This window comes from Xiphophorus maculatus, chromosome 15, assembly GCF_002775205.1.
Source record: "Xiphophorus maculatus strain JP 163 A chromosome 15, X_maculatus-5.0-male, whole genome shotgun sequence".
In the NCBI taxonomy this organism is placed as follows: domain Eukaryota; kingdom Metazoa; phylum Chordata; class Actinopteri; order Cyprinodontiformes; family Poeciliidae; genus Xiphophorus; species Xiphophorus maculatus.
Genome location: NC_036457.1, coordinates 10,045,680 through 10,073,328, shown reverse-complemented (window position 1 = coordinate 10,073,328; position 27,649 = coordinate 10,045,680). Strand labels below are relative to the sequence as shown.

At 39.2% G+C, this 27,649-nt stretch overlaps 3 protein-coding genes across 4 annotated transcripts in view; 2 read left to right on the top strand and 1 right to left on the bottom strand.

Annotated features, from left to right (window-relative positions):
• The window catches only part of akap12 (A-kinase anchoring protein 12), a 46,345-nt gene extending 38,014 nt beyond the window's left edge, over nt 1-8,331 (top strand). For both annotated transcript variants that reach the window (XM_005802589.3, XM_023347343.1), the window contains 2 exons: nt 591-4,637; nt 6,292-8,331. In XM_005802589.3, coding sequence (XP_005802646.1) covers nt 591-4,633 — 4,043 coding nt within the window. In that variant the 3' untranslated portion in view covers nt 4,634-4,637; nt 6,292-8,331. The remainder of the gene's footprint in view (nt 1-590; nt 4,638-6,291) is intronic.
• A 108-nt stretch (nt 8,332-8,439) lies between these two features.
• Nucleotides 8,440-17,701, bottom strand: zbtb2 (zinc finger and BTB domain containing 2). Its single transcript, XM_005802590.3, has 3 exons — nt 16,706-17,701; nt 12,967-13,147; nt 8,440-12,190 (listed from the first exon to the last, which is right to left on the bottom strand). The coding sequence occupies exons 2-3, from the start codon at nt 13,137-13,139 to the stop codon at nt 10,786-10,788; spliced, it is 1,578 nt and encodes a 525-aa protein (XP_005802647.1). The 5' UTR covers nt 13,140-13,147; nt 16,706-17,701; the 3' UTR covers nt 8,440-10,785.
• Nucleotides 17,702-20,345: 2,644 nt separating this feature from the next.
• On the top strand, nt 20,346-26,797 carry armt1 (acidic residue methyltransferase 1). Its single transcript, XM_005802591.3, has 5 exons — nt 20,346-20,450; nt 21,313-21,418; nt 21,494-21,735; nt 22,594-22,759; nt 23,259-26,797. Exons 1-5 carry the CDS (start codon nt 20,392-20,394, stop codon nt 24,036-24,038), a joined length of 1,353 nt encoding a protein of 450 aa, XP_005802648.1. The 5' UTR covers nt 20,346-20,391; the 3' UTR covers nt 24,039-26,797.
• Nucleotides 26,798-27,649: the final 852 nt, after the last annotated feature.

The following is a 27,649-nucleotide window of genomic DNA, read 5'->3' as shown; positions in this document are numbered from 1 at the left end:
CTCCCTTCGGCAAAACGCCTACATTTGTCAAAACACTGACAGACCGACATGTTGAACTTGTGGTTTATGTCTGCTATCTCAGCTATTATTGCAACATTTGCCCAACATGTGTTCAGCTGCAGAGGAATGCCTACAGTGAGATAAGTGTCTCTGTCTGGACCTTAAAAGCGCCACAATGAAGCCCCAACACATTTTAGAGTAGCTTAGTAATCTAAAACTGCATTAGCATTCAATAGTGTACCATTACAATTGTGTGTTATTTATCTGTATTGATGCTCATATGCTTTTTCCCATTTGCACATAGCAAAGTTATACCAACGAATAGTTACCAGAAGGTTAGGATCTTTACAAATATCTTTTTTACTTAAAACTTTACATGAAATATAGAGTCAATTATTCTGACTCTGCAAGTGATTTGATTTCCTCATCATTAAATGAAGGTTACAGATGATGGCTTTATATGAACATCATGGGGATTTCATTAGGAATCTTTCTAAGGCACAAAAGTGCACACAGAGTCAAGTAATAAACTAAATTGAGAAATTTGATCAAAGTCTTACAAAAAGTTCTTTCTTTTCTTGTCGTTTCAGTTGGCCAGCCAGATGGTGTGCCGCTGGGTCAGAAGGAAGAGGCTCCAGAGAGTACAGAAACTGCCCCGGCTGATGGGACTCCTCATGTAAACGGCGAGAAAATGGAAAAAGAGTCGCCAAGCGCAAATGATATTTCCGCTGTTGAAGAGAAAGTAGCAGAGGAGAAGACGGATGATGCAGGTGAGGTCGGCTTCAAGAAGATTTTCACCATCGTGGGCTTGAAATTCACCCTTAAGAAGGACAAAAGTGACGAGACGGACCCTGTGACTCTTCTAACGGTCAAAGATAAAGAAGAGGAGATCAGCTCAACTGAAGAACCTGCAAAGGACAAGGAGGATACTGCAGATGAAGAGAAAACCCCATCTGATGAAAATAAGGCCCAGATAGAAGCATCTACCCCTGAGGGAGAGACCGCTATAAAAACAGACAAAGATGAATCCACTGATGCTCAACCTGAAGGCGCTGCTGCCGAGGCCGCTAATGAAGAAGTCAAGGAGGAAAAAGCAGAGAAAGAAGCAGAGAGCACACCTCCATCCAAGGAGACTGGTATGTCCCCCTTCAGAAAGCTCTTCTTTGTGGGACTCTTCTCAAACTTGAGAAAAAAATCCAGCATCAAAAAGACGAAGGAAGAGGAGGAAAAGGAGGCTGCTGAAAAAGAGGAGACAGCTAAATCAGATGAATCCACTGCTGAGGAGAAGGGGGAGAAAGATGTGGCAGAGCAGTCAGTGAAGGAGGAGAATGTTGTGTCAGAGGAGGAAACCAAAGAGGAGGCTGTTGTAACAGAGGAGGAAACTAAAGAGCAGACAGCAGAAACTCCTGTGGAGGCGAAATCTGAACCTGAGTCCAAGCACGAAGCACCGAGCACCCAGGAGGAGGCGAAATCAGATGCTACCCAAGAGGTTACAACTCCAACTGAAAGTACTACTGATCAGAGCAAGCATGAAGACCAAAAGGCTGAAGCAAGTGCCGATGAGAAGGTTCCAGCTGAAGTGAGTGCAGAGGCTGAGCTGCAGTCATCACAGGAAAAGTCCAAGTCTCACGGAAGCCCCTTGAAGAAACTCTTCACTGGAGCTGGCCTGAAGAAACTCTCAACTAAGAGACAAAAAAACAAGAAAGAGTCAGAGTCAAAACTCACAGAGTCTGGGGAGCAAGGGACAGAACATCCCCAGTCTTCTGCTGAGTCCGAAGAGGCTGCTAAAGTTGACAGTGGGCCTTCATCTCCAGAGGCCTCAGGAGAGCATCCTGTCGCCGCAGAGGCAAGCCAACTTGAGTCCAGCCAAGAGACTGAAGGGGAAGTTGCATCTGATGGTGAGAAGAAAAAAGATAGTGTCATTGCCTCCTTTAGAAAACTGGTAACCCCCAAGAAGCATGCAAAAAGGTCTTCTGATAGTGAAGATGAAGGCACAAGTGACAAACCAGCTAAGTCTGCCACTCTGTCCTCATCCGAGAGTGCTCCACTGGCAGAAAAAAGTGTTGAGGAGGAAGAGGGGAAAGAAGACAAGGGTCCAGAGGAAGAGCCAAAAACTGAAAACACAGAGAAACTGACCAGTAGCACTGAGGAGACCAAGAAGAAAATGGACACCTCTGTATCCTGGGAGGCTCTGATGTGTATGGGTGGACCTAAAAAGAGGACAAGGAAGACCTCTGACTCTGATGAGGAGGAGACCAAAGCTGAAGAGGAGATAACAGGAGCAACAGCAGCAGAAGAAGATGTGAAAGAAGAGGGGAAAAACGAGGATGCCACCGATGCTTCCCAAAATCCCGAAAACGAAGAAGTAGCTTCTGCACCTGAGCCAGTAAGTGCACCTCCTGTGAGAGAGTCACCCTGGAGCGCACTGAAACGGTTGGTTATGTCAAAAAATAAGCCCAAAAGTGAGGAGAAGCCAGATGGGGCTGCTGACCAAGCCCAGCAAGACACAGAAACACAAAAAGAAGAGTCCTCTTTCTCTTTGAGGAAGCTCTTCCCTGGACGTAAGAAGAAGGTGGTAGAAAAGCAGCCATCTGCAGACCAGGGCTCAGGTGAGGAGGACTCTGACACGCCAGCTGTGGTTCCTCTCTCAGAGTATGACGACCAAGTTGAAGTAGCACAGGAAGCACCAAAAGAAGCAGCTACAGTCCAGACTAAAGTGTCTGCTGAGGATAGAGCACCATCATGGATTCCAGCCAGCATTGAAGGTGCAGAAGACCAACATGATCAGCTGAGTGATATTCCAGAGGAGGCGGAAAATGCTGCTACACCTAAATCTGTCGACACTGACATTGCAGAGGACGAAACTGACGACCTGGTTGCTCCTCCTACAGGTCTAGGTCGCACAGGACGTAGACTGTCCACCGCCGAGGTGAAGCCTATTACTCCAGCTCCAGCTGCGGCAACCTCCCCTGTTCCACAGGGTCCCAGGCAGAACAATGCAGAAGAAATCATTGGTGCTATTGAGGCTCAAATCACTGAAATCCCCACCCAGACATCTGTGACTCTGGAAGATGTTCCTCTCGAAAAAGCTTCTGAAAAAAACGAGAATGACCCAGAAACAGAAAACGCCAAGCCTGTAAACATTGCCCTCCTGGAGAAACATGCACAAGGTGAGGCCTCGGCTCTTTGTATCGGTCTTGTGACAAAGGAGATTGCTGAAGTTGCTGTGGAGCAGCCTGTGGAACCTACATTAGAAGACATGGTACCTGTTGGTCATGCTACTGATGTTGAAATGGTGGTTGAGGAGAAGCCGTTAGAACCAGAAGAAGCTGCTGTTTCAGAAGATCCTGTGCTCCAGGCTCATGTTAACAAAGTCCAAACTCTGGAGCTTGAGCCTCTTGCAGTCAAATTGAGTGAAGTTGCAGAAATTGAAGTGGCCATTGAGAGCTACGAGTCTGAGATTGAGAAGCTTGGAGCTGTCAGCACAGAGAACTCTGAGGTCATTCAGCCCACAAGACGGACGGAGAACTCCCCTAAAACTGTGGTCAGTGCTATAGAGTCTATTCCAGAAACAGCTGTCTGCATCCAGAGTGTAGAAGTCTCTGAGGTAACTATGGAGTCCAAAGAGGGTGCCATGGATGTAGAAGAGGTGGCCGGAGAAAATCAAAACATAGAGGGGGCTGAAATTGCTCTTCCTGCTGTTGTGCCAAGTGAGGAAAGTGCTGTAATCACTGAGACAGTGTTGCTTGTTGCTCCAAATGAGGCCAAGAAGAACACAGAGATTGAGACTCAGAGTGCGGTCATTGCAAAAACTGTCATCAAGGAGGCTGTAGATAAAGTTTTAGAAGATGCACCACAACCCAAAAAGCCAATAGCAACCATCCCAACACCAGTCCAGGCAACAGCTACCATAGAGGGTGAGACCGGCATCACAGCTGACCAAGTTGTCATCACTGACACCCCTGTTCCTGACGTCTGTGAGAAACCAGACCAAAAATCCCCTCAGCCCTTATGTGTTGCTGTGGAGGTCATAGAGACTGTCCCAATAGAGATCACAGAAAACATTAAAGAGGACAACAATGAGGAGGAGGAACCCAAAAAGGACTTGAAGAAAGCTGTGGAAGTACAAGTAAGTGAAGATGCTGTCATTGAGGAAGAAATAACAGAGATCAAAGGCGAAGACGTTGAAGAAAGTGAAAAAGATCAGGAGGGAGAAGTGAAAGAAACCTCTGAGAATGGAAACCAGTCGGAGGCCCTTTCAGAGGAGAAAAAGGAGAAGGCGGTTGAGACCCACATGCCAACACAGGTGGTCCTGCAATTGGCCGAGGAGGTTGAAGAGCAGCCCGTGAAAGTAGAAACCGTGAAGATGCTAGATGGTGAGAGTTCAAACACCAGCACGACAGCTGAGAATCCTTCAAGACAAAACAAACTCTCAGACCTGACAGAAGAACCTCAGGAGTCCAGCTCTGCTGAAGCTGCTGCTGCCAGTCAACGCTTGGATGCAGACGAAAGCCAACAGGAGCAAAAACCATCAGCAAAGTGTGCAGAGGTGATGGCGCAAGTGATCGAGGTGATTGAGGAGGCAGTGAAGGAGATCGAGCCTGTGTCTACAGAGATCACAGCAGCGTCATGAGCAGGTAAGACTACATTACAACATAAAGCATATCTTTTTATTTAAAGCAAATCCTTTTACTAAATAATGTTGGAAAAAAACCAGGGATTCTTTTGCTGGCTTATCAAATGGTGTTTTCTTTTTTACATCAATGGGTCCTACTTTTATTAGAGAGTAGGGAGGGGATTTGCACACCAACTAGATGAAAAAGCTTTTGTTCAGGCTTTGAGTAACCAGGGTACCTTTGATATCAAAGCAGGAATGCCGCCATTGACCCCCGTCTTTGTAGGCTCGGGTCTTAAAGGGAAGCGGTGTGTGTGAGGGGCAGATGAACTTGTGCTGAAAGGCTGATTATGATTCCTCTGCTCTCTCCTCCTGTTTTTCTTCTATCACCGGCTCTGTATGGAGTCCAGAAACCATGTCGAAGTCAGCATTTGTAAGGTTTGATTACAAAGCTTCAAAGAACAGAAGTTGTTTATCTTTCCCCAGTTTTGACTTAATCTACAAGTCTTATATATCTAGGTTAGCAGATGCAGACTTTAAGCTGATGTTAGCTGACATGACCAATGAATAGTTTGCTTCATATTTATTATTCTGTCATGCTGGTTTACTTCTAACACCTATACTAAGAGGAAAAAGGAAAACAGGAAAAATGTGGGCTCCAGTGAAGCATTTAAAAAGCACACATATTTTTTGCCTAAAAGAAAACACTGTAAACGAGAGTAGGAGTTTATAGTACCACAAGACAACATTGTTGTGGACTTCTACTATTAAAAATGAACTGGATCAAAAACTTAATTAAAAAAATTGTAAGGGGAGTAGTGACTCTTTTGCAGTGTATACAAATATAAAGTATTTGTTGTCATTTTTCAGTTTTAATATTGTGTGTTATTTTATGTCATATCCTGAATTCATTTTATCTGCAGTGAACGTTTCATTTAGTATAAATCCAGGTTAGCTGAAGCTACTTGAAGAGGACTGCAGACCAAGACAGCTTCAGAGATCTTAAAACAACTCCAAACTCTAAAACGTTATAGTGGTTTATGGGAAACCAGATCAATGTACTTTTATCATGTCTGCAGGTCATTATTTGCATGAAAAAGTAGCAAGGACGCAGTTCAGCACAAATGATCTTCCTGTTTGAAACACATACTGAGAGCAGAACATGAAAAACATTTGTGCTAAGCATAACTACCTAGTAGAAATATAGTGTCAAAATGTATAAAATGACTTAAAAACATAGTTTTTGTACATCATTTTCCCTTTTTCCAACAGTAACTCTGACCAAAACTGCTTTACATTTCATTTTCAGTATGTTTCACACAGGAAGATCATTGCTTGCACACTAACTCCTGTTTCAAATAAATGTGTCTTGTTCGATTTCCTGTGTAAAAAGGAAAAACAAAGAACATTAGTTCTTGGTGTACAGAGCTGCCTACTGGAAATGAAAAGAAAATTATGCTTTAGAGGTCCATTAATTGTTGTCTGCACAAATTGCTTTAATGTTTTTGGAAGCAGAGTTGGTTATAAATGGTAGAAGTCTGCTTTGGACTTTGGACTTAAAAGAATGTCACCACAAAATGTACAACCTGTCACTTAAATTTGCACTTATGGGTTACTGTATGGTAACCCATAGGTGGTCTCTTGTTCTAAAATCATATTTTTTGCCTTGTCCACAGGTGAGGATGCAGCACCGTTGCCTGGGAGGCGCACTTGTCAGGACCAGGAAGCGAGAGAGAGAAAGATAAAATGAGAGAGGATGTTCTGTGGTGTCACCTATGACTGAACCCATCCTGCACAGAGAGACTGAGAAACAGCTCCTCCTCTCTCCTCCCACCTGTCCTCTGACTCTCCCTTGCAGCTCTGTCACAGCACCATGACGGCCCACTGCACCCTCACTCACCTTAACACTCATGCATGTCCAGTCCCTCAGAAACATCCTGTTTGGCTTGTTATCACACCTGTGTACCTTCAGTGACTTCTCATTGCCCCCGCTGCAACCTGGTGGACAAGAGTGGAAGTGTTTCGTATGCAAGAGTGTGAATTTTTATGTGCATAGTAGCAGCGGTGTGAGAAGGTGAAAAGATGGGTGATTATTATCATGTATATTGTATTTATATCTTGATTATTCATTCATTCATTCACAACATATGTGTTTTATTTTTACTTTTCATTTTGTCTCGTTTTGTTTATCGTAAGGATAAACAAAACGTTGCTGTCGTGCAACAGGTATTTTTTTTGTTTTAAACTTGATGCGGACACGTCTTAAACTTTCTTATAAATTGCATCCGGCTGAATAATGATATACATAAAAAAGTAGTTGCATACAAGAAAATTATTTCAAGGCTTTGTAGGTAAATATAACTCAGTCATGGTACAAGTGTTATTCCACAGGCAGAGGAGCAGAGATTAAAATAATAACTACTAAAAATGCACCACGTGCTTGAATTTATCACACTGCATTCCCACTTAATATTTCATGAGATTCATGTACATAAGACAAATTCACTGCCTGATATACTGTGAAAAGACATTGTCACACATTGTTTAATGTGATAATAAAATACTATGAGCTTATAATGTGGCAGAAGTATTTGCTGTGTTACAAAGAATACACATGCCAGTTTTTAACACTGGTTCGACATGAATTTATGACAAAACACAAATCATTTCATGTGTATGGTGTTTAATGTTTCCTGATTAATTACTTCTTCACTTTCTGTGCAGAAACACAGAAAGTTCATATGTTTTTCACCATTTTCTTATGGAAAAAAAACCCTTTACACCCTTTAATCCCTGGTTTCTTGGGGTCACGTTGAAGGTGAGCTAGTTCTGCACAACGTTGTGTTCTTCACCAAGCGCTATAGCTCAGGTTCATTAATACTGGCACCAGGGAGGACACAAACAGAGCGAGGGATGATTTAGAAAGGCACAAATTTCATGGTACCAGAAATAAATACAGAAGCTATTTTTTTTCTGTCAATCTAAAAGCCAAATTCAGTTAGGATTAATCAGGGAGCCATGGTCTCTCCATCGATCATAGGACTAGGACACCAGTTGCATCCAATTACCTTCCCAAAGTATCCACCCAGCTACTTTGTGTCAGGCATTGTATCTCTGTTGTAAAAGGATGCTTCAAGAATAGTCCAGCAACTAGACTTTACCACCAAAGCGGCATATTTCTGATTAACTTTTGAAGAATAGCACCAGGTCAGTCATGTAGAGCTGCTTTTCTAATCAGTGAAATTTAATTTAGTGGCTTATATAAGCTAGCAGTGCTAAAAGCTGGCATTTCTTTCAGCTTTAAGTTAAAAAATGTGGACATTTGTGCCACAGTTTAGGCGCCAATCTTGTGTGTAAAAGATCCATATTTGCTTTATGTAATAATAAGAAAAAATAATTAGAGAAAGCTAGAAAACTAAAGACTTGCATTTGTTGCAAAGGATTAGCATCTAGAGGCTACCCTACCCATCTTAAGTCCTCCGTTCTGTTTGTATCCCACAATAACTGTGAACCTTATAACATTTGTACAAATTGTATACCTCCTGTATGTACCTAAATAATATTGTTGTAATATTAATATTAACAAATAACCTGCAGCCATTTAGCAAAAGTTTCATGTAGCATGGTCATAGTTGTCTTTTATATTTTCCAAGCTGTTAATAGTGAGGATTCAGAAACTTGTCTATATTTCATTCAATAAAGTTAGAGAAAATGTGTCTGGATTCTCTATTGCTTCTTGAATTAGACGAACATTTTTAAAACAATTACTTATTTGCAGCTCAACTGGCAAGTTGGTAATCACGACACAAAATCCCTTATTATGTAAAGACGTGTTTTTATTCTTTCTTCATGGCCAAAAAAAGTTTAAAACAGATAAAATTACATTCCTGAGAACACAGAATCGTCACAGTAGATGTCAAATGGGCACCAGGAAGAGGTTTACATTGCATACTCTTTACAATAGTCTCAAACTATTTATTTAATGACCAACAGCTCGACAGTGAAGTCAAACTTCTCAACTTCCTGAGATGTTTGGCTGTTTAGAAAAAGATTGAGCACAGACATTAATTTTTGAAATTGAACATAGAGAATTTCCAATGACGTGTGCATATTTCAGTGGATCATTTGTTTGGAAAATCAAGGGACAGTAGCATTGAAATTTGATCAGTTTAAAAATGAGAAAAATCACTGACAGCTCGCAAGTGAAGGAAAAAGTACTCGGATTCATGGTAACATAGAAACAGTGAACAATCACTGTTCAGATTTGACAGTTTCCTTCTCTTTCAACCTGAGCAGGTAGTAAAAGAAAACAGCGCCATCTAGCTACAGACTGCGTGAACAGGATCAAATTTCAATTCTGCAACTTTAAATTTCTAGCATTAGAATAGGGGATAAAGAAATTGTAAAAGCTATTACAACAAGAATGACCACATTAAGTATTATAATTAAACATTATTCAAGCAGGACATTTAAAATCATTTCCTGTTAATCAAACATGTCTTTGTGTGCTTTAGCTTACACATACATTTCACCAGTATCACTATGAGAGTTGTTGAACCAAAGAGAAGAAAAATAGCTTTTTTTAAAAAAAAAAAAAAGAAATTTCAATATCTATAGAGAGAGAATTAATTATTTTAATATGAAACATTATAAAATGAATGAATGGGAAGCTCAAAGTCAGTCTAGCTACTGGAGTAAAGATCAAATTTTGCAGAAATTTATAATATAAAGGGGAAAAAAAGTACAATATTTCAAGTGAGAGGGAACAATAAATTCTTTGGCAGCTTTAGATTATCTGCATACATATGGAATAATGTTAAAGATTATACACAATATATTAATGTGAGCTTCTCATTTATTCAATATGTATAAAAACCTCTAATTCTAGTCATCAGTAGCACAAGAACTGATATGGAAGATCAATAAAACACATTTTATATTCCAACAAAACATGTGTAAACCATCTTGTGTTTTGAGATATGACTTCCAGTCCAGATAGCTGAAATAATCAGGCCTCTACAATGTTTTTCTAAACGTTGCAACCTTCTATCACTTCTTTATTCTCGTATGGGCAGAAACTAAAAACATACAAATACAACAAAACAATGTTAAAATATAGAAGAAACTATTTCCCTTTTAACACAACAAATATCCTTTAGCACACATTTGGCAAGACTTTGAAAAACCTTCTTAACAATTCAACACAAGTCTATTCATATCCTTCACATGTTAAGATTTTGGAAGCGATCAGACCACTAATAATCTTACATCTTTGAAATATATTGTCATTTTATGAATATAGCGCTGTGTATAAAATTTGAAAAACATCAAATAAACTTTAAAAGGGATCCAGAAATAGATTCAAATGAATTATATGAAAACACACATGATTTACAATATTCTACAGCCTCAGATTGAGGGTCTGGATGGAACATGTTGCTACAGTGTTAGTAACCAAAGAGTTATATAATACATAACAGGGCTGGCAAATGTGAGGAAAACAAAGAAAGTGACATAAATTTAGACAATGCGAGCCTGTTTCTCTGTCTGGTGTGACAAGGAATAAAAAGACGGTAATCCTACTAAAACACCACTAAGCACAGAGGCACACACATAGCCAGGTGCTGGAGAAGATGCGGTGAATGGTCGTTACGTTACATAAACATATTTATTCTGTTCAGCCAACATCAGAGGATGGAAGACGGACACAGAGTCGGTTCAAATAAAGTCAGCACAGACTGTCTGTGCTTGCAGCTGCCAGTTTATGTCTAGTTTTCTGCCCATGTGGAAATTCCCTGCAGTTGCAGAGGAATTATCAGCGTTTTGCAACTCTTGATGTCTAACAACTCTAGACGGCCTCAGCTTTCTCTTCCTATGTTAAAAAGCGCAAACAGCTGCACGCAAAGAGTTTATTACAGCATAACAAATCAGTGTTTTATTGTTGGTTAACCCAAAGCCTTCAGTGAAATGTGTGTGTAATTTTTATGATTGTATAGAGAGAAATCTTTATAATTAGCACTCTTAGGGTCTACACATTTAAAGCACTTTATCATGAAATAAAGGTTAAGAATATCTAGCAAACATACCCTGACAAATTTTTCTTTAGCTTACCTATTTTAACCATAATTTAGATGGCAAACATGTTAAAACAGACAAAAACTGTTTGGTTGCTATTCTACGAGAATCTCCTCAGTCTTTATCGGTTCTGGTGGGGTGCCAGAGTTGGACAAATCAGAGCCTTCATCTTTGGAGACATCTTCTTGCTGCAGCAGCATGCCTGCACCTATGCTTCCCGACAGTCCTGCCAATCCCCCTTGGGAGAAGCACAGGTGTTTGATCACCTCAGCAGGGCTGGAAAAGGTCGTCGCGCAAATGTTGCATTTGTAAGGCTTCGAGGAGCCCAAGAACATGGCCTCCATCTGGTTGCTGTCTTCCCCTGCAGCGCAGAGCTCCATGCTCTGCCGGTCCACCATGGTGTAGGTGTCAGCCCCCTGGTTCAGGCAGACGTGACGGGCAGCTTGGTTGGCACGGCAAAAGCTTTTCCCACACGCGCTGCATTTGAAGGGCTTCCCCGTGTGGATGTACATGTGCTCGCGCCAGTGGCTCTTCTGAATGAACTTGCGTCCGCACGTGGAGCACTCGTACTTCCTGCGCTTCACTTCGCGGTCCAGTTCAGCATTCTCCAGGTTGTCGATGTCCGCGATGTCCGATGGAGGCGGGGTGTCTGCCTGAGAGCTTAACCCTCCCACCCCCCACGTGGAGGTGGACACCTCTGCTTGGGGAGAGTCAGAGTTGGTGCCTGAAACAGGAGTTTGTTCGCTGTCGCTGATGATCTCCACAGCTGTGGCTGAGGCGCTCGAGCCGGCCTTGTTTCCTTTAGAAAGCCCCTCTGCCAACAGGCTGTTCTCTCTGATCACAGCAGGCGACGGCGGCGCCTTGCTGGGCTCCACGGCTGCCTGCTGAAGAGCCTGTGTATGCTGCAGGAGATGTTCTCTCAGCAGACTTCTCTGGGTGAATCTGCTCTTGCAGAGGTGGCACGAGTAATACTTCCTGAAGGAGGAACTTCTCTTCATTATGCTCGGCTTTACATGGAGGATCGCAGTGGCGGAGGAACCATCTGCGCTCAGTACGTCCATTGCCCCCTCCTCACCAGATGCCTTCATGCTGCTGGTTGAGGCCTCCATATCAGGGGGCGATGCAGCTTGCTTGGACAATAGGGCGTTTGTGAACGACGCTGTGGCGGCTGAGGACACTTTCCCCTCTGAGTTCAGCTGCTCCAAGTCAAAGGGTGAGGAGAGCTGTCGACGAGCTGGTACGCTGGCTGACAGCGCCACCTGCTGGTCGGATATTTGGATGCCGTAGAGCGAGGTGGAGAGGTTGATGCTCTGATCGGGGTGGGAATACACCGACTGGCTGGCCTCCTGCAGGAGCGGATACGCGTGAAGGAATCTGACTCCCTGCTCGAGACGCGCCGGGTCTATCAACTGGGGGGCGAGCTTGCCTGTGTACATCAGGTTGAGGAGATAGCTGAAGATATCTGGCTGGATGTCAGAGGCCTTCAGACGCACGCAGTCACTGGAACCAAACACATTACAGTGAATAGTGGGAAAAGATTAAAGGCTTTTAATTTAGGGTTGCGCAGGCTTAAAAATCTGGGCCGATATATTTTATTACTATTGTCGTTGTTGCCAGTAACCATTATTATACTTACTTCATGTCCCTTTGTTATTTCCTTTCATCTAACCTTTATTTCACCTGGAAAATCCCATGGAGATTAAAAATGTCTTTTGCAAGAGAATCCTGACCAAGACTGGTAGCGGCACACAGACGCCTTTTGACTCCAGCACTGCTCCTCTGTTTCGATTAATTAATCCTGCTCTGCATCACTACCTCATGACTAATATGCTCCCTTCTTCCTCCAGAAGCAATTGGCAACAAGATGGAAATAAATATTGATTATTAATATTGGCCCAATTTTATTTATTAGACTGAAAAATTACTAATATCGACGATGTTAGTGCCAATATATCGTGCATCCCTATTTTAAATTAAATCTTGCCGTTTTCCATATATTGTCCTAACTCAACCAAAAAATTTAAGTCGTTTTAGCAGAATTTTGGGATAAAAAAGTGTGGTGTGTATTCAGGTCCTTTTAGCCTGGCATCCCTAAAAAATAAATGCAACCAATTGCTTCACAAGTCAAATTATAAGTCACTGAAAGCATATGTAAAAAAAACACTCCAGCTGTAATTGCGGAACAGGTGGTTTTACAAACAGCTGACTCAGGCCAGGGTGCATCAACTTCTGTTTTCTATCTTTATATACACAGAGAAGGACCCATTTATTCCTACCTGTCCTGGTGAATAAAGAGCATTCTGAAGTAGTTGGAGAAGGCAGCGAGGACCGCTTTGTGGGCTTTGAAGAAGACGTCTCCAATAGCCACAGTGCAGTCGCACAGGAAGCCAAATTCCCTCTGAGCGTTAAGCTGTTGCAGCAGGATAAGACCATGGTTGGCCAACTCCATTCTTCAACCTGCACAAAGACACACAAACACACACAAGAAGCCATAAGTTTCCCGTCAAGCAGCAGACGAGAGGTTGTTGTGACCACAAAGAATCAAGCTGTCAGTGATGATCTAACAACCTCACAAAGGCTAACGCAGAACAGCTGTAAAGAATCACTTAGAGATAATGGAGGCTATATATCTACTCTGTATCAAACAGAAGTAAACAGTGAGGAACAAAAGGGGTTTAGTCAAACAAAACACCTCTGTTTGAATTAGTTCATTTAATTGTGAATTCCAGATATCTATAACCAACAACCTGACTGTTTTATAGTACCATAAATTTTATGTACACAAGTTCTTAACTGACTTCTATTGATAATCGTGAGAATAAAATTGTCATATAAACCAAACAAATAGTTGAGATCAAGCATGGGTCAGTCAAAGATTGTCACAGTATGATGAACTTCAGTAAAATACCAAAATATCACCATATTTACATACAAAATGGAAAATTACAAAGTATAAAATTATCTAATCGTTTAGGGAACATTTGCTTTATTTAAAAACAAAATGAATCAGTTACTTCTACCTATAACATATCACATACATTATTAAAGATAAAATGACAATGTTAAATAGATGTATTATTTGATGCATAACAACATTGAAAAACTATGCTAAACTGATTTGTAGTTTACATTGCTTAATGTGTTTATAGGCTGGCTGTCTTTCGGCCAGCTGATATGCAGTGCACAGCAACAAGTAGGAAAAGGAGTGCATTCTTTGGACTCTCGCTAAGATGATTAACAAAAATTTTTAAAACCTTGATGCTTGATGCTAGTAATCAACCTACAATTAAGATTAATAAGTTCCTTCTGGTGAAAGAGAGATTATCATTAGCTTTGACACAAAACATTTACCAAGAAGTTTAATTAAAAGAAAAATGTATGATTAAAAATGTAATCTATACAGCTTTGACCATAAACAAGCTTTAGAAATTCAACTGAATTTACTTTGATGAAGCACCAATCACTCAAAGTCAGCCTTAAGAGGCATTTCAGAGGTGCCTGCATTCTGCTGACCAATGAGATGAGTTTTGCTGACCCTAAAGGTCACCAAAGGACCCAGAGGGCTCCAGGCCATCACATGATCAGGGTTATGGGTGTCGACACACATTCCAAGGCAGAGCTGGTTCTACCCCCTTCAAGAGAAGTATGAAAACAGCCTATGGGAAGGGTCACTCTCCTTCCACTGACACTTTCTCCCCAACAGCACAAATAAAAAAGTCTGGAGACAGACAGCACCAGATAACTCATCGGTGTTGAGTCTTCAAAATGATCAGAAATCTGCTGCAAACTTTCAATCCAGAAAACCATAAGGTACCATCCATCTGAAAACTTGTGAATTTCCACAGCAACACACACTAAGAAGCTAAAAACTACTGCTCTACTTTTACTCATTATGAATGTTCCCTCAGGTATATTTAAACTTGATTAAACAAAAGCATTTAAAGCTTTAAAAATAAAAACTGAAGAAAATACAGAATCTTGATACCATTTGACGCTGTGGTTTATGTTTTCAGATTATATCATATTATATCAGATTTTTGCTTTTAATTTGTTAAACTTAAGTACAAAGAAAAAATACCAAAGGTCAAAAATAATAAAAGAGTGGGCTAGTCTTGAAATAACACATACCATAAACTGTGTATTAGGGATGCTACTAATCGGTATCAACAACGGTATCGGCCAGCTTGAGTTGTTTTTTTCGGTATCGGTCCGACAAGTTAAAATGTACAGATATTAATAGCCAGGCACTTAGTTAAAATGTTGCCCACAGATCTACAGCAGGTCTAGGAGCTAAATGATAAAATTACAGAAAAATATTGTGTTTTTCTCATTTAATATTGCAGAAAGTTATTGGTCATCTTCAAATTTCTAACTGCGGTATCGAAACAAAAACCACAATCAAAAATAAAATTATGGCTCAACCATTTGAACAATGCCTTGCAAAAAATATGTCTATCTTTATAACTTCTTCATATTTGGTTGCGATAAAACCACAAAAGACAGTCTATAATTTTGTAATGTCAGGAAACTGATACGTGGTTTTCAAAATTTTTAGCAAAAAATAAAAATTATTGTGAATATTGAAGAAGAATATTACAAATATTTCCATGATGTCTATACTTGCAAATAACTAGTTGAATTATCTTCAGATTTCTGGAAATTGTACCCATTTGTATCTGATCTTTAGAGGACTGATTGGTGCATATTTACATATTACCACATTAGCAGGAAATTGTTTGCTTTAGCTCTACCTATAAGCGCTGAATACAGTCTAACATTTACAGAAAAATTAAACAAGTCCATGGCAGACTGAAGGTTAAATGAAAAAATTAACAATAATACTTATACAGCATCCATCCATTCCATATTCCTGCACCAGCAGTCTTTGTGTCAGAAACTGGTACACCCTGGATTGGTTTGCCAATGTATCATGACGCACATCAAAGGCAAACACGACAAACATCTCTTCACAAACAACCCTAAGGGCAACCTATGAAGCTGGGCTGCCCACAGAGAAACCACACTTTAATAAAATGAATGTACAAACTACATGCAGAAAGGCCCTGTTGGGAATCGCACCCAGAGAACTTTGTTGTTCAGCGCAACAGTGTTAACAAGACAAATTATAACAAAACATATAAAGTAATACATGAACAAATAAACAACAAGCATAAGTTTAAATTTATTCCACTTAAAAGGGAAAAATGTTAGTCATTACTGACTTAACATAGTTTCATTTTATTAAGGTAAAACTTTATTTCAGCAATGCATGAGAAACCCTGAGTGAGGCCTAAAAGTCTTTGTGGCTGATTTTATTAAAAGTTATATTGTTATTACTGGATTATCAATATATATACAGTACAAAATGTTTCTGAAGTCGTGACATATTCATTTTGGGCATATCTGAAACAATTTGTCTAGAAAATAACCGTAAGTATCTATATGCGCCTGATCACATAATTTATTAGGACTACTACAGAGTTGCTTTAAATGACACTAGTTTAAATCACATGGTGTAATAAGCTGCCACAATGCCATGTCTTTGCCAACTTGTTTGTAAAGCTCTAGCACCGCCCCTGCTGTGATGTAGACACGTGGAACTGTCGCTTCCGTAGTGAGACGTTCGGTTACTCTGAAAATACATAGTGAACCGCCTGAGAGGAAAGCGTATGAGAAAGGTAAACATGACGCAGGAACAAAACAGTTCTATACGGTACACAAAATATGTCAGCAAAATCACACGAAGAATAATCGTGGGAAAGCACATTAAAACAAGAGGACTCCGTCGGTCTCCCGTGGTTGCTAGCGCGAGAAAACGGACACACACGCACTAACGCGCGCGCGCTCGTAGGAACAGACAGCGCGAGACGCAAGGGGGATGGGGCTGGTCACGAACGCGTTTCTTTTAACTTCCCCGTGACAATTACAGTTGGCCAGAAACAAACCGAACCGCAAAAATAACGAACCAGTGTTAGCTAAACGAACATATGTGAATGTACTGCTAGGAAAACGTACTTGCGCTCTGCTGAAATCACCGGAGTTCCTCCGTATCGCCCTTGTTTGTTTGCTACCGGAGACCCAGCCGTCCGTCCTCTCTGCGCTCGCTGCAGCTTCAACTGTGTTCCTTGTAAACGCAGCATTCGTTGGCGGCGGAGGGTCGTCCGTCGGTGTTTTCCGGTTAGGGGTTTTACGTTACAATCACATGACTTGCGAGTGGAGAGAAAGAAGAAAACAGTCAAGAGAGAGAGAGAGAGAGTATGGAGAGATGAGGGGGGAAAAAAAGCAGCCGTTGTAAAAATCCGTTGAAGGGGCGGTTGAGTTAACGTTAATTTCCCGCACTGTGTAACCGTCGTGGCACCAAGCCCTGCTAACCATTTTTTCTGTTTCTTTCTCTGACAGCCGGCGAGACCCAACCGCTACAGTCACAGGGTATAGTGGTAACAACGCCTCAACATAACAATAGAGTGGTGGTAGAATTAATATGTCCCAGCTATATCAGATCATTTTAAAAATTTACATTACAAGCTCACTTTTGTCTATATAGTATTTATCTATGCATCTATTAAACAAAAAATATTAACAGTTATGAAGTTAGGTAAACCAGATAACAGCTTTGATATTTTTGTATTTTCTTCTAAACTCAATTTAAATAGCTGATTTTAAATAGCAAAATCAGCTTATGTTGTGTCTCAGATTTAAATTTTACTACAGGTATAAAAATATTGCCTGATATTTAAGATTGCAGAGCGTAAATACTTATTTTAGGTTTTAATAGATGGTTAAAGTCGCCTTAATAATAAAAAGTTGTAAGAGTATTACGAGACACCTGTCCAGCTTTTCCTGTCTAAAACTAATTTCCGTTTTTCTTTGGGATCTAACTTGCTTGTTCGAAATGTGACCAATTCTGATGTTATTTAATAATGAATAAACCACTAATGCTAAATACCTACAAGTTGTTGATTCTGTTTGACCTTCTTACTACAATCCCATCAGGGCAAATATATTTTGGCATGCATTTTTGTTGTGATTTCTAAACTGTTATTGCACAGTCATAAATACAGTAATATTAAGACACATCTAAAAGAGGGTATGATGATATAACAAATGAGTACAATTCTTTCACATCTATGTACTTTATTCTAAATTCTAATTTATTTTTATTAGTTTTTTTTACTTTCAAATGATTCTACACTGTATATCCATTGTGAAGTTTGTAAAACATATAAAACATTACTGCATATCAATCAAAATCACAGAAGTAATGTGAATATTGATTTGAGTGTTGTTGGTAGTTTTAGTAAATGTGATATAAAAAGCTTAATTAATACAGACATGATTTTTACAAGATGTTCATGTTTCAACATAATCTGAAAATAACACACTACTGTGAAACTAGGCAGTGAATATTGAGCAATAAAAATATTGACTGCTATAAACAGTGAAATGACTAACTCTGTTGAAAATTCACCTTTTCACCGCAAGAGGTTTCAGTAGAGGAAAGGAGTGTCAAAGAACAGAACTTCAGCTAAACCACACATGTTGCCTATTCTGAGGCACAGGAAGTGTAGGAGGACCTTCTCACAACTGCACTTTGGATTTGTGTCAATATTTTGTCATCAGATGTTGTCATCAGTAAGTTGGTTGAGGTTGTCACAACGTAAACAGCCTTTTTCCCCCCAGACCTTTAAAGCATTTCTACTTAGTAGGAAAAGAACCAGACTAAGCAAGTTCTAGCTTAGTAAAAATGCATGCACTGCAGGAGGAGGTTGGGCGGAGACTCTATGTAAATGGACATGGGTGATACAGGAGGGGGGAGAAAACCTGTGAAGCAGAACTCATAAGGATCTTTCCAGCTTCTACCCTGCTAATATAAAAAGAGGCATACAATATCATGCATATAGCCCTAAAATAAAGTAATATGCACCTGTTATAAACAAAACATTGACAGAGGCCACTAGTGAAGCAGTAGTAGGGGGAAAAGACAGATGAACAAAAGCATGTTTCGTTTGCTGAAAGACCCACAGCAGGGGTTCATTGAAAAAAGCAGATAAACTGTTATCTATGTTATCGCTGGGTCACCTTACTGTTTTGTCACAAAGATCAATACATTGTAATCACTAGTTTTAGTTTTGCACGTCTTTGCTCATACGGCATCTCTTCAGTAATTCTTCCTGTTTCTTTCTCAGAACAGCTTTTTCTGAAAAGATGCTGACTGGACCTCCACATGACTTCCCCATCTCTGATCTCCGTTAAACTGATTTGCCTTGCAGTAATCAATTTTTAAATCAACAACATACCCTGCACTAAACATTTTAATGCCACATTTGTGCCAGTGCACAGTTTTCCAGACAGCAAAACCAGCAGGTCTGGTGCATCTGTGCTGAGCTGAAAGTGGCCCGCTTAAACAGGGCTTTTTAACGTGTGGTGCTGCCCTCCCCCTCGTCCTTGGCCTGTTTTAAAACCGGAGTGGTGAGTCACTCCTCTCTCGGTTTAGAAAAACAGATCCGGCCAGGCAGGGCCCCGGCGGGGGGATGGGAGGCCCGTGGTGGATGAACACCGGAGGTGGACGCAGCTGGACTCCTGCTTTCAGGGACCCCAGCATCCTGACGACAGGCCTGCTTGTTCCTATAGTGATCTGAGAGAGGGGGAAAAACATGGCCAGGATTAATGGATGGATCTTTGCAGCCTGTAAAATGTGACTGTGGCCAATCACTTGGGGATGTCCTTCAAACTTGGAGGAAGCCCTATCCTGTATCCAAACCTTCAATCCCTCATATGACCTCTTGGCTTAAATCTAATGCTCTTCCAAGTCTCTATTTCACAGGTTAGCTGTTATATATCACAACAGGCAATACAGCACATTTACATGTGTGTAAATGTGCACAAATGTAAAGTGTTTAACTGAGTTCCACCAACTCAGTTAAACACAGAATTACAAGCTAAGGTAACTGAATTCACATGTGAAGTTAACTATATTCTGTTCCTCTTACACACTCATATATTATGCTATTAATATTTAATTGGACTGCTTAACTGAAACTCACTTAAGAATAATTTATTTCCCAGTAGATAGCCTCTTAAACCCTCCTATTTTCCCGCCAAAGAGCCCCGGGGAGTTGGGGGTTGTGCTTTGGGGTAGCGTGGGGGGCCCTCTCCCCTTGTTCTTTTTAGAGTTTAACGGCAGTTGGCATCCATTAATTTGACCCCAGGGGGGTTCGAATTCTGGCCTGTTCTGAAAGGGCGAATCAATATCTCCATGACAACTGTCGCTCCAGGCAACCCAGGATGCTCTGGCTGCGTTCAGAAACAACAAACTTGACATGCGCAGTGCGGTAACAATTCCAAAAAGAGACATCCCGAAAGCGAACATATTTTAAAACAATAACTAAAAACCTGTTATGAATGTGAGGGCAACGTCGTCTTTGAATAAGTGTTGAAGTTGCAGTCTACTTTTTAGCCGCTAGATGGCAGCAACACAACTAAATCAAAACAAACGCAACTCTACGACTCTACAGCAATATAAACATATCAAATTCTTCTTTTTTTAAAATCTGAAAAGAATGATGCTTAGGGTTGTTACTGGTTATTTCTAAAAGACAAGCAAAAAACTTGTTCATAAGTTTCAGCTGGTTACTTTGGCGATGTCCGTGTAATTGTTGTCAATAAAGTTTACATTTGAATTGCCTACCTCTGCAACAACAATGGCGGCGGGTCAAATTGGCCACGGTGTTCCTCCTTCACTGTCTGCCAAAGTGACTGGGTATGTTGATGGCTAATTTAATGACTTCCCTGTGTGTTTTATAATGCGGGAAAATACAATGATATATTTAACCAATAGTCATATAATAGCAGAGTCCCAGTCAGTACCGGTGGCTCAATGCTAACGCATTTCTTTTTTGAGCTACTCTCTGTCTGCATTTATAGACAAGCATCACATTTAATTAATTCAACTTCAGTGTTAGAGATTTGACTTCTAGCATGTATATGTGTTAATATGCTACCAAATAATTAGCCAATTTAATTGTTACTTTCACCTGATGTCATGGGTAGTTTCAAGACTGCTGGACACCATGTAAGGCAGTCTCGCCCCACAAATGCGATCACTGCCATTTTTCACAAATTTCACAATTTGAAGGGAGGTTTCACAATTAAAAACAGTTTCATAATATTTCAACAGTTTTGGACTATTCTGTCCATGTTTAGCATTTATAGCTAGTAAGCTCTCAAGCTGCATCCCTTGTAAGCTATTAATTGCATTTCTTTTTCAGTTATCACAAATTACAAAACGTTTCAATGAATTGAAAACTGTGTTTTCTAGAATAAAATCTGTATAAAATAATTCTGTCAAGGTTTTACTTGTCTGTGTATTGTGATCTTCAAGCTTTACTGCATGTAAGGTGATTAAGAAGCCCAGAAATATTGTTAAAATCTTTTGAGGCTTTTACAATTAAATATAGGTTTCAAGAACTGAAGTTGATTTATAGTCTTACATTAGCCTAGATTAGAAAAAATGTGTCCAATTTGATTAAGTGTTGTGGATTAGAAGAGAGTAAATGTAGATGAATGGCTCTTTATTCAGCGTCTAATTCTGTGAGTAACTTGTGTCTTTTTTTTTTCTTTAGGTCGTTTGCTTATTTGACTATAAGAGACAGAATGCCAACCATTTTGACTAAAGCTATAGACACAATACATCGTAACAAAAACAAGTTTTTTGAGGAATATGGAGAGGTAAGATGTTTTTATTCAGTTAATTTTCAATGTTTAATAGGAGTTGTTTTAGAAGTTTTATTCTCTTTTGAAAAGGAGGGGATCAGTGCAGAGAAACAAGCAATATCTCTACTGTCTAAGCTGAGGAATGAGGTACAAACCGATAAGCCACTACTGGAATTGATGGACGGCTTGTCAGACACAGAGTCCTGGAACCAGTACATGCAGAGACAGCAGAGCCAGCTGGGTGACCAGGAGCTTGTTAGCTGGTTCAAGTCACCCTGGTTGTATGTGGAGTGCTACATGTACAGGAGGATACAAGAGGCAATCTGGCTTAAGTGAGTAGAATGTACCTTTTTTTTTTTACATAAATCTTCTGATGTTATAATTGTTTCTGCAATGTTTTTAGCGATAAGGAAACATAAGTATTATCATCGGAATCTATTTTATTAAAAATGATATCCAGAGTTATTATTTAGCTTAACTGTATTTCTGTAGAAATGTGGTCAATGTTGATTGTTGGCTGAAAATACTTTTAAAAGCCAGGCCATATATAGTGTGATAGTATAGTATCACTTGTATGCAGTGTGTTGTGATCTAGTCAATTACATTACAGTGAATTATTAGTGGGAATTGATTAATGCAATACAAGTTCAAGGTTGCGTGAGATCAAAATTAGCTAGGGTGATATATTAATGGATATTTTATTGTTCATGGACACACCAAAATCCTGCTGACAAGAAGAATTTCTGCCGAGTCATTAAATAGGACTAAACACATTTTCACCATACTAAAATCAAAATAGAAATATTTAGTATATTTTACAGGTTTTCTGTAGTTCCAGGCAGGACATGTCTTGAATTTAATCATTTCTATTCCAACCCTTAAAAAGTCTAAAAAATATGAGGTTTTAAACTGCCGTTAGTTATTTCTTGAACTTGTAAATTTTTTGTTCATTGCCTCTTCTATTCAATAAGCTTATTATCATTTCTTTATGGGGATAAATCCAAAACGTTGATGTTAGATATGTTCGATCATCTTCTTTGTTATAAAAGAAGTGTATATTTAACAAGGTTTTATTTAAAATGGGTGTTTTTCCTTGCGACTAAAACCATGTATACACCTTTATGTTGTGTATTTAGCTATATTTTATTTTGAAGTAAATGTCCTTTTGACTGTTTTCATGTTTTTTTCAGTCCTCCAATAAACAACTTTGACGTCTTTAACGAGGGAAAGACCCAAAGTTTTTTTGAGTCTCAGCAGGCTGTGATGGCTTTGTGTACTTACCTGGGAGACATTCAGAAGAGCATGGAGAAGCTGTCAGAGAACCAGATGTCTGAATATTTCAACAAACTGCTCCAGGTCAGTATATTTAACAGTTAGTATTGAGTGCTCTGCAGAGTAAGGGGGAACATACAGGCTTGATTTAACAGGAGAATGAGTCCCATTAGAATATGTAAATATATGATCATTAAATATTCCAGAAAACAAATGACCAAAAAGTAAATGTAATGGTCACCCAGATTTGAATTAAAACTGCATCTTAACTCAACAAAATATTCTAAATGTCAAGCATATCACTTTTTTTTTTACATTATTTTATAAGTCATTTTAAAATCAAGAAATCTTTTATAACGTTAACATGGTTGTGTTGTTGGAATAGATAAATGTAATCCATCTGTACAGTATTTAGGATACACTGGTAACCTAAATACCGTATACAGAAGAGGGTTTTTTTCCCTACAGAACCCCAATTTGTTTCCCTCTGGTAAAATAATGTAACATTTACAAAGAATAACAGCATTGATTGAGAAGAAAAAGGATCACATGGATTTTCGGTTTTCTGTTTGACTTCCTCTAGGTTTCTCTTTGGGGGAACAAATGTGATCTTTCCATCTCTGCTGGTCAAGAGAACTCCCAGAAGGCTAGTCCAATAGATTCCCTCAACAGCTTACAGTCTTTCATCTTGGTGAATGATTCCAACATGGTGTGGTTGACTCTTAATTCGTCAAGAAGGCTGCAGGGGTCAAGGAAAAAAACTGCAGACAGAGTTGACATTGTGCTTGACAATGCTGGCTTTGAGCTGGTCACTGACTTAGTCTTAGCAGATTTTCTGGTGTCTTCAGGCCTCGCGCGTCACATTCATTTTCACGGCAAATGCTTCCCGTGGTTTGTCTCTGATGTCACGGCTAACGACTTTCAGTGGACCATCCGCCAGACTATGGCAGCCAATCATAAGTGGATGAGTAAGAGTGGCTACCAGTGGCAGAGCTATCTCAGTGAGGGTATTTGGAGCTATCACGACCATCCTTTCTGGACTCAGCCCCACGAGTTCTGCGACATGGCAGCTGATGCACCCGACCTGTACGCAACCCTGCAGGAAGCAGACCTGATGCTGTTTAAAGGCGATCTCAACTACAGGAAGCTGACTGGGGACAGGGACTGGGGCCACACGGTGGATTTCTGTACTGCACTGAGAGGTTTTGAGCCTGCACCACTATGCAGTTTGAGAACCCTCAAAGCCAATGTGCAGGTCGGTCTGCAGCCGGGACAAGGGGAGAAGCTGAGCACCCAAGACCCATCATGGATGACCAATGGGAAGTACGCTGTTATTCAATTCCATGGCCCCAAGTTGGAGTAGTAAGCCTGACCTCAGGATTAGCCTGGGAGGACTGGACTTTATCAGATTTTACTGTAAGAGAGCATCAAAATTAGGTGCTGCCATTAAGCCATAACAAAACAAAGTTATCAAAGTTTCTTTTTAAGAACTTCAAACTTGTTCACAGAATGCACAAAAACAGACTGAATATATATCAATGCCATCTAATATTTAAAATGTCATAATTTTTAAGCAAATTACTTATAAGTTGAACTACATCTGCCAATGGTTGTACATTTGTCTACATTGCTAATATCTCACGTTTGGTTTACATTGCAGATAACTTGTGTATCAAACACTTCGAATTAAGTCAGAATGTTTACAGTTTATGCAGAATAGAATAGAAAAGCTAAAAGTATATTTTGGGTTTGTTAAATCTAACCTAAAGCTGCAACATTGGTGGTATTAAAATGGTTATTTGTGATTTTTCTTTTTAATTCATCACAAATTGCAAAACAAGAAAATCATTTAACTGATCTAGCACTGTGGAAGGTCAGTTTCTTCAGTTGAATAAATGTTGATGGTAATAAAAGTGGGTAAATATGGTGATGTAGGAGTGATATGACTTTAATGTGCTGCTTCTGTTTTGGAGGAAAAAACGAAACCTCTTTACTAATTAAATGGGTTCCTGGAACAAAGTGATTATTTTCAGGTCTTATTTAATAAATTAATGCAAGAGATATTTTCTCTGTGTTCCTTTACTGAGAACATAAATGAAACGTTGAGATCATTAAAACTTTTTCCCCCAGATGTTAAAATGTTGACTGGAATAATGGTGAATAAAACCAGCAAAATTTAATTAGAATCCTAATAAGTCTATGATTTTTCACTAACTTCTTTCTTTTTATGTCATTCAAATGTATAGGGCCATCAAATATAACCCGAGTAATTACAAATGGCATTTTTGAAATTACTTTATTTATTAAAGAAAAAATAAACTCAACAGTCTGGCCCCTTGTGAAAAAGTAATTACCACCTTAACCTTATAAATATTTGCAATAACTGGTCATGAAACTTTTACAAGAGGAATTTTGGTCCAATCTTGGTATTTTTTTTCCCAGCATAATTGGCATGTTACACGCTACAGCATCTCAATTGAATTGAGATTCAGACTTTTACTAGACCACTCCAAATCCTTGGAGTCATTGTCATGCTGGATAACTGAAGTGAGCTTAAGCTTACAAATGGATAAGACATTCCCAATCAGGGCTTTCTGGTAGAGAGCAGAATTAATCTATGAATTACGACAGCCTTTCCAACTTCTGAACAACAAATCAACTGCAGGCCATCAAACTTGTACTGCAGTGTTTGAACAGCATGTTCTCTTTGGAAATGCTGATAATTTTAACCCTGATACAACAGAACACTTGAAGAAAGTTCGGCTTTTCCTTTCAGTTTACAGAATATTTTTGCCAAATGTCTTTGAGGTCATGAAGATGGGTTTTTTTTAGCTAATGTGCTGATGTTGATATAGCTTATTTTGTGACCTCCTGAATGATTTGTCAATGTACTCCTGGAGTAATTTTGGTAAGTTCTGAAACATTTTAAGTCATCACCTGTTCTACTGGTCTGACATTTGGGTGTGAACAAAATGAGCTTAATTTTTTCCCCAATATGTTGTGATCCTTATTGCAATAAAGATATGTGATCAGGATTTAAAAAGTCATTGTATTATTTTATTGGCAATTACTGATGAGTTTCATCACAGCATATAAGATATTAAAACACTATTATCCAATATGTGCCTGTAGTTCACCATGTTGACTAGTGAAGATTTAGTGTTAAATATAAAGTGCACATTAATTGCATTTTTTCATATTTTCAAATAGTTATTTACTGATGCTCTGATGGAACTAACAGATAAAAATATAACCGCAAACCTGACCATAATGTTTGCTATCATGGTGGGTTCTTATAATAATGAAAAATTTCCCGATAATGATTCAGTTATGGCAATAGCGGTTGAGCTATTTGTAGTAATCTGAGCTGGATGTAGCTAAGAAATTTGAATTCAGTTTTCTAAAAAATGTGGTTAATCACGACTTTAAAAGGGGTGCTATTAATTTTCCACATAGGGCCAGGTTAGTTTGGATAGTCATCTTTTAAAAATATTTTTTCTGTTCACTTTGGTGATAGAATAAAATGTGTTTAATAATCTGAAACATATCTGCTGCATTTTTGCAACAATTACTTGATCGGGCAATACTTTCTGACACCACTGTTTGAATCGATGCACATAGAACGTTCACATTCAATATTGAGTGTCACATCAGTTTGTTGCTCACCTGTTGACCTTTTATATGGCTGAGTTCAGGTTGGAGACCATTTGACAAAACTGCTGGAAGTTGCTACTAAAATGTGCATTACAATTGATGTTCTTTAAAAGATAAATTGTCTGCTTTGTCAGTGAGACCTTAGATGAAAATAGGTGCAATTACTGCAAGAAGTCATTATCTTTGCCTTTTAGGTCATTTACTGTGGCTGTTTTATTTCCCACCCTTAATGTTTCCTGGTGTCTTAATTTTATTCCAGGGCTATTGCACAGAAATATGTATAATCAGAACTGCTAGTTTTCCACTTGACCTGTCATAAAAATCGGAAGGGTAAGTCAAGAAATATGCTCCTTAAAAATTGAGATGAGGGCTCTGTGTCAAACTTTGTCAATGTGGTGTTCATCGTTTCCGTATGAATTTAAAAAGAGTGAACCTCTCATTTCTGTTCTTGAACAATATATATTTGATTGACAATATCTTATATTCTTGCAGATTAAAAACCTGTTGTAGAGAGAAATTACATTTCTCAAAGTTGTCTAGACTCATCTTTTTTTATGTATTTGCACTCAGGTGCGATACTTACCTTGACATCTGATTCCTGAACATTTAAGGAGCAAACCCTACGATTTCTCTTTTGAACATAAAATGCAGTTGAAAACGGATCATTTACAGTGAAAAAGAAAAACACACATCACCATTGCTTTTTTGTTTTTAAACGAAATTTTTAGTTTGCCAAACACTAGAATGAAAGACATTTCATTTTAAACTTTTTAATCAATTAATTCAAATTCAGAAGCTTTTTGCACTAAGATTACTTTGCGCAATTTGGGAAGGCTCTCTTTGTGATGTTATAGCTTTATAAGTTTGTGTAAGGTTAATTCACAACACCGGTAGACATGCAGATGCACTGCTACATGACATTACTGGAAAATGAAAAATCAGCCAAAATATCAGATGGAGGATTACAAGCCTCCACAAGTTTGGATCATTCTTGGGAACGGTTTCCAAATGCCTGAAGTTTTCACTTTTATTCAAACAAGTTTACACAACTTTAAACAGCATGGTAAAATTCCCACTATCATATATTTCAGAATGTAGGTTGGTTCTGTGTCCTAAACATTAATGTGTTTGGGTGATGAATTTATCAACCTGAGCACAAAATCAAAATACATGTGAAGATATAGGTCAAAGCTGATAAGTTTCATTATTTACAGTGAAATGAATCCTGTGTTAGTAGGGGCCGAAAGGCCACTCAACAAGAAGAATTCTTGGAAAAAAAAAATTCTGATAGCAAATTTGCTCAGGTACTAAGATCATAGA